General features: G+C 41.1%; 1 protein-coding gene across 9 annotated transcripts in view; it reads left to right on the forward strand.

Moving 5' to 3' along the window:
- Positions 1–12,493, forward strand: part of PIEZO2 (piezo type mechanosensitive ion channel component 2) — a 414,090-nt gene that overhangs the window by 327,317 nt on the left and 74,280 nt on the right. For all 9 annotated transcript variants that reach the window (XM_060200656.1, XM_060200658.1, XM_060200657.1 and 6 more), the window contains 6 exons: positions 744–869; positions 3,585–3,785; positions 5,066–5,270; positions 5,387–5,488; positions 7,041–7,206; positions 8,310–8,553. In XM_060200656.1, the coding sequence (XP_060056639.1) occupies positions 744–869; positions 3,585–3,785; positions 5,066–5,270; positions 5,387–5,488; positions 7,041–7,206; positions 8,310–8,553 (1,044 nt within the window). The remainder of the gene's footprint in view (positions 1–743; positions 870–3,584; positions 3,786–5,065; positions 5,271–5,386; positions 5,489–7,040; positions 7,207–8,309; positions 8,554–12,493) is intronic.

Consider the following 12,493-nt stretch of genomic DNA (forward strand, 5'->3'; position numbering starts at 1 on the left):
ATTAATGGTTTACATTTGACAATAAAATACAGTAGTTGATACATGTGTAGCATTTCTCGGTTTTCCACATAACACTCTAACCCTCCACCTATGTCCTCCTCCAACATTATGTTCCAGGATCTGAACACTCCCCCACCCCAGCCCCGCCCCAGAGTCCTTTACTTTGGTGCAATAATCCAAACCCATTCCAAGTTCTGCTTTGTTTTTTCCTTTTCTGTTCTCATTTTTCAACTTCTGTCTATGCGTGGGATTATCTCATATTCATCCTTCTCTGTCTGGCTGAACTCACGTAACATGATTCTTTCAATGTTCATCCAAGATGAGTCAAAAAAGGTAACAGCTTTAATAGCTGAGTAGTATTCCATTGTGTATATAGACCACAGCTTACTCAGCCACTCAGCTGTTGTTGGACACCTGGGTTGCTTCCAGGTTTTGGCCATTACAACTTGTGCTGCCATGAACATAGGTAATATATAGATCTTTTTGGATGGGTGCATTTGGTTCCTTATGATATATGGGGGAATCGGAATCTTTTATTGGCCTGGAGGGAAATATGGATGTTGGGGGGGGATGTGCTACCTGCCTGGCCTTTAAGTGATTTCAGTCAGGTTGGATTTGTGCTGAAGACAGGTTTTCTCTCCCTTGCTGCTTCGCCATGTCTCTCTTCCTCAACAGTGAAAGAGAACAATCTGGACCCTTCTATTGTGTGGACCCATGTTTTACTCTCTTTTTCTTCTTTCTAGCCAAATGAAAACCAAACGAATATACCTATCAGTCAGTTGAACATGTCTCTACTCTACAGTGCTCCGATTGACCCAACAGAGTGGGTTGGCCTGAGGAAATCCTCCCCGTTGCTTGTCTACTTGAGGGTAAAGACTTTGTTGCCCTGCCACTGTGCTCCTCTGGAATTCTTGACCTTAAGAATCCTAATAACACTTTTAATAGTAACCTCAATTTCTTGCATGGTGTTTAGAATTACCTTTGAAACAGTTACATATTTTTAAAAAGTCATTATTAAAATGTGCTAAAAGCAACTTAACTGAATAATTTGAGGTCAGTGAAATAAATGATAACAGAGTATCTGTTTGAACATTGTAGAACCACTACAATATTGAGGTAGACTGACAACACTATTTAAAAGTGTTCTAAATATATTGCATTTAAAAAAAAAAAGCCACTGGGGGTCGGGCGGTGGCGCAGCGGGTTAAGCGCATGTGGCACAAAGCGCAGGGACCGGCGTAAGGATCCTGGTTCCAGCCCCCAGCTCCCCACCTGCAGGGGAGTCGCTTCACAGGCGGTGGAGCAGGTCTGCAGGTGTCTGTCTTTCTCTCCTCCTCTCTGTCTTCCCCTCCTCTCTCCATTTCTCTCTGTCCTATCCAACAACAAACAACATCAACAGTGGCAGTAATAATAATAACCACAACGAGGCTACAACAAGGGCAACAAAAAGGGGGAAAAATGGCCTCCAGGATTGATGGATTCATGGTGCAGGCACCGAGCCCAGCAATAACCCTGGAGTAAAGAAAAAAAGCCACTAATGTTAAATCTGTTGCAGACACAATGTTATTGAATAAAACATGCCAAATGGTTAACAGAGATTACTTCAGAGATGTAAATCTAGACTATAAGAAAGTTTTGCTGTCTAAATTCTGCTTTTCTACATATTTGAATAATGGGTATATGTTACATTTAGAGGTCATTGAATAAAGAAAGCATTATTTTTTGTAAAGGGAACTTTGATTGCAAGGAGGACCAGCTACAAAGTTAATGAAAGCAATATACTTTACTTTCAAGATTTTTTTCATTTTACTTGGATGAATAATATGAGCATTCTTAATATTATTCAGGTATTATATTTAAAATAAGGCACTGAAGGGCCATGAGATATCTCACAGAGGAGCACACACCTTCCCATGCTCCAGGCCTAGTACCATTGGAGGCACCATGGGCAACACCAGAGGAGTTATAAGAATGTTGAAACAGTTTAGTGGTTTATCTCTTGTCTCCCTCTCTTTTCTTCTCACCTCTCTCTCTCTCTTTCTATATATATATATATATATATATATATATATATATATATATATATCTTAATCTCTCTCTCTCTAAATTAAAATCAGACACTGGAGACTGCTTCATGGTGTTACAAGGTATGAGGTACTAGTTTAATTCCTGGTGCCACATAAAAGAATTATAGTGATAAAGTAAACATTTACAACTGGGATATCTAAATGTACTCTGCATCTCATTTTGATATAACTTCATAAGTTTTCTCATTTTTTTCTCATTGAGCCAATTTACTTATAATAAATAGTATGAATGATAAAAGCTGCTATAAGTATAAAACAACCTACTGTTTGATCTAGGCAAATATATCTATCTATCTGTTAAGTATTCCATTATTATCAGCAACGTTATTTTATTGTGACTCAAGTGCTTTTCAGTCCACATCTCTACCTCTCTCTGTATGTAAATTTCAGAGGTGGTCAGAAATGTCCACTGTAGCATCCCAAGAGAGGGCAGAGAGGGTGAAGTGCCAAGATTACAATGCCAGATGGCATTGAATGCAAGGACCCTGCTCTGAGCCCCTGGCCCCTGCAGGGGGAAAGCTTTTCGAGGGGTGAAGCAGGGCTGCAGGTGTCTCTCTCCCCCTTTCTTTTTTTCAGTTTCTGGCTGTTTCTATCCAATACATAAATAAAAGATCATAAAAAAAAAATTATTTTAAAAAGTGCCTAGCTTGCAAATGTAAGACCCTGAGTTTGCTTCCCAGCACCAAATATACCTGAGTAATGGTCTACCTCTCTCTCTTTCTCCATATATAGATCCCTCACTAGTAAGTAAGCCTTTATATATTCCCCATCTGACACATAGCCCACTCTGCCTACTTGGCTTATCTACAACTCTATGGAAGTGTTTTTGCACTTCTGGTTGCTAATAATGTTGGGCCGGGAAAGTCCCCTTGAGTACTGGAGTGCATGTTTTCAGGAGCAGAGATTAGCAGCCCCAGTCTTCAGTCTCTTTCTAGGCCCTATTATTGTGGAGATTAGAATAATCTGCATTACAAGGTAACTTTGTGTTTCTACCTTACAGCATTGACTTCAAGACTATATATATTTTTTTATAGATGGATTTTTATAAAGGTTTAGACATCAGGCTTGGGATGTGATGATGTAGGTGGGGCAAGATGATTTAATATAGGGCATACTGGGGAGTCGGGCAGTAGAGCAGCGGGTTAAGCATACATGGCAATGGCACAAAGCGCAATGACCACGACCTGTGTGAGGATCCCGGTTCGAGCCCTCACCCCCCACACACACACACCTGCACGGGAGTTGCTTCACAAGTGGTAAAGCAGGTCTACAGGTGTCTGTCTTTCTCTCCCCCTCTCTGTCTTTCCTTCCTCTCTCCATTTCTCTGTCCTATCCAACAAAAACAACAACTACTACAACAATAAGACAACAAGAGCAATAAAACAACAAAGGAATAAATAAATATTATATATATAGATAGCTATTATGTGTTGCAATATATGGCATATTATGTGTTGCTAAGATGATGATTTCAGGCACTGCTTTCTTCCATTGTAGAATAATCTTCTGATGTTGGCCATCCTGGCCTTTGAGGTTACAATTTATCGCCATCAGGAATACTATAGAGGTCGAAACAACCTCATGGCTCCTGTGTCTAAAACCATCTTTCATGACATTACGAGACTCCATCTAGATGACGGAATCATTAATTGTGCCAAATACTTCATAAATTACTTCTTCTACAAGTTTGGTCTGGAGGTGAGTTCCCTTCTTGTGTGAAAACCTCAATAGCTGCTCTGGCCAATTAACTACTGGAGCTTCTGTGTACATTTTTGTAATTCCTATCATCTCAAATGAGAAGGAAGAGATTTCTGTTCAAGAGTATCTGAGTTGGTTGCATGCTTTTTAAAATATATATATATATATATATATATATATATTTTTTATTATCTTTATTTATTTATTTATTTTTGGATAGAGACAGCTAGAAATTGAGAGGCAGGGGGAGAGGGAAAGAGTCAGACTGACTCCTGCAGCCCTGCTTCACCACTCATGAAGCTTTCCCCCTGCAGGGAGACCAGAGGCTTGAACCTAGGTCTTTATGCATTATAACATGTGTGCTCAACCAGGTGCACCACCAGCCGGCCCCTGGTTGAATGCTTTCTGAAACCAAGGGCAAGAGCTATATTCTGCTACAGTGAAACTAGTCTCCTTAAATCTCTGTGCATGCATGTCATTCTTTATTTTCTCTGGTTTCATATTTAAGATAGGACCAATTGACATGAACTCATCTTCTGTATTATATATTTTGAAAACATGAGTTGAGAAAAACCAACAAGAGAAGGACCAGTATTGAGTGATCTTACTTCTAGGTGGAACTTAGGAAACAAGGACAGAAATGGAGAAATGGAGGGAAACTTGGACTGTTGTTTGGTGTGGAGTATATCACACCAAAGCAAAGGATTCTGGGAAAGGAGAGAAATGCAGAAGATGGAGAGGGTCTTGGTGCACGATGATGTGAAAAGGACATAACCTGGGGGTGAGGGTGCTCTACAAACACCTACCACAGGGAGATGGGAAACTGTCCCCATGTGGCAACAGCTGTCCTGTATACCATTCACCCTCCAGTAAAATGATATATGTGTAGAAATAAATAAATAAATAAATAAAAAGGAGGGGAAGAAGGTGTACTCCTAGCTAGAATGAATTATTTTGGCCTGAAATGAGGTAGCCTGGCCCTCAGTAGACTGAATTTGGAACTGTGGTATTTCACTTACTGTAATTCTCTCCACTGTTTGAAAGGACTTTATGAAAAGGCATGGCATCAGTTTTTTCCTGGGGAAGTAAGGTAGAGAGAATTTTGATTTCCATGCTAGAAGACATACCAGAGACATAAGACTCAGTGAGCTTGTCCAAACAGATCCGTCTCATGAATGCAGTTCTCTGCAACCCTCCCAGGACTGACAGTGACAGTGACACCTTCCCCCTTCCCTGAACACCCAATGCGTTCCCTCTTTTTTTTTTTTATCCTTACGCAGACCTGTTTCCTAATGTCAGTTAACGTAATTGGTCAGCGAATGGATTTCTATGCCATGATTCATGCCTGTTGGCTCATCGCCGTCTTGTATCGACGGAGAAGAAAAGCAATTGCAGAAATCTGGCCCAAATACTGCTGCTTTCTGGCCTGTATCATCACTTTCCAGTATTTCGTCTGCATAGGCATCCCTCCTGCACCTTGCAAAGGTGAGTGTGCCCTTCCTGGATTTGTCTTCTCTAACCAGTAGTCCATACTGACTGGACAGTGGGAAAAAGAACAGTTAAGTGTCCTGATTTTACACTCATTGCTTCCTCACCTGCAGATTACCCATGGAGATTCAAGCATGCCAGCTTCAATGACAACATCATAAAGTGGCTTTACTTCCCAGACTTCATTGTGAGGCCCAACCCTGTGTTTCTCGTCTGTGAGTACTGTGACCACATAGCCACAGAGCATTGCATTCGCGTTTACTTTCGCTAATCTAGCTTCATGCCTTATGCATTAGTGCCTGTGTTTCTTCCTCTGCATTTTAGTATCATGTAAATGCTAGTCTCACGGCCTCAAAATCACACTTGCTTAATGGGTTCTACTTGTCTTATTATGTTGGCAAAATTAATAAATATTGGGAATGCCATATTTTCTTTTATGATTTCATCTCTCAACACACACTCTGCCAACACCACTGCCATCTCCCAAGACACATTTCTACTCACCAACTTTTTGAAAGTAGATTCGAGACAAAGACCTTGTATTTTGCAAAACATTTTTTTTCTATTTCCTCTTACAGACAGGGAAAACTTAAATATACAGCTATGGTTGCCAGGAAGATTAACCCCCACCCCCAAATAAAGATGCTTATGCTGACAGGGAATGCTGGGAAAGCAATGTACTGACAAAACACAATCAGATTGCATTGAAAGGACAGGGAAGCAATCTGATGCTGATAGAGGTCACCTCAGTTTATGTGAGACCCAGCTCTAGGCAGGTGGCTACAATCAAAGCTTCATCAGCCTCCCCCAAACTCTCTCTCTCCCCAAAATTATCTCTCTTGCTCCCCTTCACCATCTCTTCAATGCAGTAAGTGCTCTGGCAAGACTCTTAGGAGTACAAAGGCAAAGGGTGGTTGAGAGGAAAATAGAGCATGATATTGGCATCTACCAAGAGACAGAAAGATAAAGGTGGGGGCTCAGAGAAATGGCTCAGCTACTGCAGTGCGGGGATGTGCATGGCTAAAGGCTTCCAGTTCAGTGTCTGACACTGTATGTGCTAGATTGGTGACTCAACTGCCCTTTCTCCTCTCATGTGAAGTATGTGTATGGTGTGTGTGTGTGTGTGTGTGTGTGTGTGTGTGTGTGTGTGTGTGTGTGTGTGTGTGTGAAGAAATGAAATGAAGGGCTGGGTGGTGGCACACCTGGTTGAGCACACATGTTACATAATGCAAGGGCCTAAGTTCAAGTCCTCAGTCTCCCCTTGAAAGGGAAAAGCTTTGTGAGTGGTGGAGCAGGGCTGCAGGTGTCTCTCTGTCTCTCTCCCTCTCTATCACCTTCTTCCCTCTTGATTTCTGGCTGTCTCTATCCAACAAATAAGAAAAGATAATACAAAAAAAGTGTTTAAAGAAGTGAAATGAAGTGAAAACTGAATCCTCTGCAAAAATTTGGTGGAAGATAACTGCAAAGAAATATAATCATCTGAAAGTCAATGGAGAATAGCACAGACACCACTCACTGGCCTGCAGGCAAAATCCAAGGACTCTCACTTGGAACCCTAGAGTGTTGGTGGTTCCCCTTGTATCCCACCAGGTGGGAAAGAACTGAACTCCCGACAATGGGATCCAGGATCTGTTTGATCATGCACCTTGGTAACACAACTCCCTAAGAAATTGGGGTGTGGGCTGTATAGTTTAGGGGTTATTTCTTACATTGTATAACCCTGGAAGAGGAAAAGATGCTTGAACTATCTAATCTCTGTCTTGCCAGATGACTTCATGCTGCTTTTATGTGCCTCCTTACAAAGGCAGATTTTTGAGGATGAAAATAAGGCTGCAGTAAGAATCATGGCAGGGGACAATGTCGAGATTTGTATGAACCTTGATGCAGCCTCCTTCAGCCAACATAACCCTGTACCAGACTTCATTCACTGCAGGTAATGGCTGCTGTGTAGAGTTGGTATGTGCACTTCACCAGGAGAAAATACCTCTGCTTAGAACACATACACACACACACACACACACACACACACACACACACAAAACCATTCTTGAGAAACTAAAAGGTGATTGTTCAGAATGCAGAACAGGGAGATCAAGGAGTAAGGCCTTTAAATCATCCTCCTGCTTCTGCTTGTCAGATTTCACATTCTACTCTTTCTGCCTCAACTTTCCTCCTCTTTTTTATACATTTAATTTTACTTAATTTCCAGCTCATTTAAAGAAACCCATTCATAGGGCTGGGTGTAGAGATGCACCTGGTTGAGCACACATATTGCAATGTGGAAGGACCCGGATTAAAGTCCCCGGTCCCCAGCTGCAGAGGGAAAGCTTCATGAGTGGTGAAGCAGTGTTGCAGGTGTCTCTGTTTTTCTTCCTCTCTATCTCCCCCTTCTCTCTCAATTTCTGGCTGTCTCTATCCAATAAATAAAGATAATAAAAAATAAATTTTAAAAATCATGTAGCTTGTAATGTTTACAAAAAAGAGAGGGAAGAAGAAAGAAAGAAGGAAGAGAAACCCATTCATTACAGGTTTTCTGCATCTCCTGATTTTCTCTCTGTAGAACAGAAATTATCTTTAATTGAGGTAACATCATTGAATAAGTATCAGGAGTAGTCTTCTCTTTCATGTTTCTTAAAGAAGTTAAAGTGCCAACCCCTGTCCACAGCCTTCTGTTTAACATCCTCCCTTCTTTGTATCACACAACCCTACCCTCAGACAGAGAGGACTTTTGAGTGGTCAAGCACAAGGCAGAAAATATTGTGGTTTGTGGGAAATTTGGCTCAAATAATTATATTTGATGGTGATGATATGCAGCTGGTATTACAACTTAACACCATTCCTAATGAGGTGAGTCTTTTCTACAAGCAATATTAGAGGGAAAAAACTCATGTTTGGTTCACAGTATGGCCTCAAAAATGCCTTGACATAGCATCAAATATATAGTACAATTTTGCCATTATTAAGCAAGAATGTCATAACTTCATTTTGTGTTGGCTGTATGTTGTGTTGATGATTCTGTTTTTTTTTTTTTTCAAGGTCTTACTTGGATATGTCCAAAGTGATCATTTTCAGCTACCTATTCTGGTTTGTTCTCACCATCATCTTCATCACTGGCACCACCAGAATCAGCATATTTTGCATGGGTTACTTGGTTGCCTGTTTCTACTTCCTCCTCTTCGGGGGTGATCTGCTATTGAAACCCATCAAGAGCATCTTGCGCTATTGGGACTGGCTAATCGCATACAATGTTTTTGTGATCACAATGAAAAACATACTGTCAGTAAGTAGCTCCTATGGTCTACCACATTTGTGGTTTCCTTGCAAGAGTAAACAAGGCTGTCAGTGGTTATTAAAAATCCATTGCCCTTACCCCTCACACGAGCCTCTTAAGAGCTTCAAACAAGAGCTGCAAATCTGAGGTTCAAGTGGCCGTTCATTTACTCTTTGTTTGGTCATGTTACACAGCGTACTATCTGTTTATCTCCATCATTCTACGTCCATGTGACCAGAGGATATGTATTTGTAGGAATAAATCTTAGAACATGTATAATTGATGAAATCTCACTTCTTAAGAGAAGTCTTTTATCAGCATTCATGATGTTATATAAAGTGGTCCTCTTAAGAGTTTATCAGCCATAGAATCTTGTTGGAAGTTGTATCATGTTGACTAAAAGTAGTTCTCTCCATACCTAGATGGAATTGTGAAAGCAGAAACTAACATGAGGCCAGGAAAACAGCCTAATGGTTATGCAAAAGGCTTTCATACCTGAGGCTCTAAAGTACTAGATTCTGTCCCTAGTATAACATGGAGCTAAAAAGTACTCTGGTTAAAAAAATTAAATAAAGGAAAAAAAATTTTTTTAATTAAATAAAGGGGCTGGGTTGTTGAGTGCACATGTTAGAATGTGTGAGGACCCAGGTTCAAGCCCCCGGTCCCCGCCAACAGAGGGAAAGCTTTGCAGGTGGTGAATCAGGGCTGCAGGTGTGTCTCTGTCTCTCTTCCTCTCTGTCTCCCTGCTCCCTCTCACTTTCTGTCTCTATCCAATAAAAAATAAAGATAATTAAAAAATTAAGTAAAATGAGCATGAGTCACTAAAAAACTCTGAGGGAGAAAGTCAGGTGTGATGCAGAGAGACATGAAGAAAGAGGGCTTCCTGCCTGTCTCTGAGCGTGCTTTTTCTTTTCTTTTTTTTTTTCTTTCTTTAATTTGTATTTGTAAAAAGGAAACATTGGCAAAACCATGGGATAAGAGGAGTACAACTCCACACAGTTCCTACCGCCAGAACTCCGTATCCCATCCCCTCCCCTGATAGCTTCCCTATTCTTAATCCCTCTGGGAGCATGGACCCAAGGGCATTGTGGGGTGCAGAAGGTAGAAGGTCTGGCTTCTGTAATTGCTTCCCCGCTGAACATGGGCATTGACAGGTCGATCCATACTCCCAGCCTGCCTCTCTCTTTCCCTAGTGGGGAAGGGCTCTGGGGAAGTGGGGCTCCAGGACACGTTGGTGGGGTAATCTACTCAGGGAAGTCCAGTTGGCATCATGGTAGCATCTGGAACCTGATGGCTGAAAAAAAAGTTAACATATAAAGCCAAACAAATTGTTGACTAATCATGAACCTAAAGGCTGGAATATTGCAGGTGAAGAGTTAAGGTCTCAATTTAGGAGATAGCTACTAGGCCTATTTTAGTTATATTCCAAAAGGCCCATGTCTATACTAGTTTTTGCCTGAGCCTGACCTCTGATATGCAGGTGGACCCAATTTATTGTCTGGGGAGATGGTGTCATGGCTGGGAAAAGGACCAGAAAGCTGGATCAGGGAAGAGAGTAGCTCCCAAATATGGGAAAGGTGTATAAATATTGTTGACTGTAAACCCCATTGATTTGATGTGATTTGGGGACCATATTCAGCTTAGGAGCCTGTGTGACTTCTGCATCCCTGTAGGTCTGAGCTCACATTCTGTGGTCATGACTAAGAATGTTCCAAGCTGTTCCAATTTCAGGACCCATCTTCCTCAGGTGGTAGATAGACTATGTTGTCCATCCTCCTTTTTGGAACATTCTCTACCATTGTTGATCCACATTGAGGGCCAGGTCCTATGGGGGCCCACAAAGGGGTCTATTGTGTTGTTCCTGATGGAAATGACCAGTGACAATGGAGCGAGGGATCTGTTCAAGGTCTAGGCCCATCATGTCTGTGTGGCAATCCCAGGATTCCCTGAGTAGGGCCACATCTGATGGAGTGGCCTGATAGTGACTAAAGAGCCATCAGTAAAGTATGCCAGTCTCTTGCCCTTTTTCAGCTTTTGTAGTCCTTACTTTGATAAGGTTAGCTTTGGAGTGACTGAGGGAAGTGTAATAGGAAGTTGGTGAGGAGGGTATCTAGGTCTAAGTGAAACTGTTTCACTGGGAACTTTATGGTGTCTTTTAAGGTCTTTCTACTTATTGCTGCATTTATTGACTCACTGCAGACTATTGTGCACTTTTGCTTTCAGGTATATATTTTGCTCTAATTTAGAGCATGATTTTTCTAATCAGGACACAAGGCAAGAGAGGATTGAGGTAAAACCTGGCTTTGTTGTTCAGAGTTTAGTTGCTGTCACTTAATTTTCATATTCCTGGGTATAGCATTTCTCCTAACCTGACAGAGAACTCAAACTTCCCATTAATAGTCCTAGAGTCATGTGTAGACTTATAAACCACAGGGACACCATTTATATCATTTATTATTTCAGGAAAATTAAATAATAATCTTATATGAGTTGCAGGAGTTAACTCATCTCTATCTGGCTCTACCCTTCAGCCAACTATTAAAAGTCATAACTTTGTGTGTTAGAAGTATAATGGTATAATGACACCCTACTTTCACCCTTCCTAGCTACTTAAAGATGAGCTCACCTGGCAATTCCACTGTAAAAGCCTATTTTATTTTATTTTATTTTATTTTATTTTATTTTATTTGCAAATCCATTGCTGTATTTAGAGGTTTGAGAAAGCCAAGTCTTTTTATCTGTGACCATACATTTGAGCAATTTATCTTATCTTCAGTCCATTGGAATGCTAATTTTCTATTTGATGGTCACTTTTATTCAACAAATGTATCTCACCATGTTAATTTTTATCTGGGATACTATTGAGAAAGGGTGTGAGATGATGTCACAGACTGCCATTTAATTCTACAGTCAGTGTGGTGGAGCAGGATCTGTTTCCAGAGGTTAGTCACTCCACCTGTTTCTAGAAAATGTATAAAGTCTATTCATTGATTCATTCATTCTGTGAACTTGTTTTACAGATCTGTTCTTTGTTAAGAATTGTTTTCTATCTTGAAGATAGAAATGGTACACTGATTTTTGTCTCAAGGAACTTACACCAAAAAGGGAAGATAGAATTACTTATGAAAAATTATAAAACCTGTGATGATCATCACATAATTTTAAGAAAATTAAAGTTGCTTAATAGTCTGTCTAGGGGGGCCAGCTGGTGGTGCACCTGGTTAAGTGCTCACATTACAATGCACAAGAACCCAGGTTCAAGCCCCTGGCCCCCACCTGCAGGGGAAAAGCTTCATGAGTGGTGAAGCAGGGCTGCAGGTGTCTTTTTGTCTCTTTCCTCTCTACCTATCACTATCAATTTCCCTCTCTCTCTATCAAATAACAAATAAATAAAAATATTTTTTAAATTCTGGCTAGATAAGTTGGGAACGGGTATCCTGGGCCCATGGCTTTTGAACCTATCAGAGATTTTATTTTATTATATTTTATTATTTTTTATTTAAGAAAGGATTAATTAACAAAACCATAGGGTAGGAGAGGTACAACTCCACACAATTCCCACCACCCAATCTCCATATCCCACCCCCTCCCCTGATAGCTTTCCCATTCTCTATCCCTCTGGGAGCATGGACCCAGGGTCATTGAGGGTTGCAGAAGGTAGAAGGTCTGGCCTCTGTAATTGCTTCCCCGCTGAACATGGGCGTTGACTGGTCGGTCCATGCTCCCAGTCTGCCTCTCTCTTTCCCTAGTAGGGTGTGTCTCTGGGGAAGCTGAGCTCCAGGCCAAATTGGTGGGGTCTTCAATCCAGGGAAGCCTGGCTAGCATCCTGATGGCATCTGGAACCTGGTGATTAAAAAGAGAGTTAACATACGAAGCCAAACAAATTGTTGAGCAATCATGGACCCAAAGCTTGGAATAGTGGAGAGGAAGTGTTAGGGAGGTACTCACT

This window comes from Erinaceus europaeus, chromosome 10, assembly GCF_950295315.1.
Source record: "Erinaceus europaeus chromosome 10, mEriEur2.1, whole genome shotgun sequence".
Classification (NCBI taxonomy): domain Eukaryota; kingdom Metazoa; phylum Chordata; class Mammalia; order Eulipotyphla; family Erinaceidae; genus Erinaceus; species Erinaceus europaeus.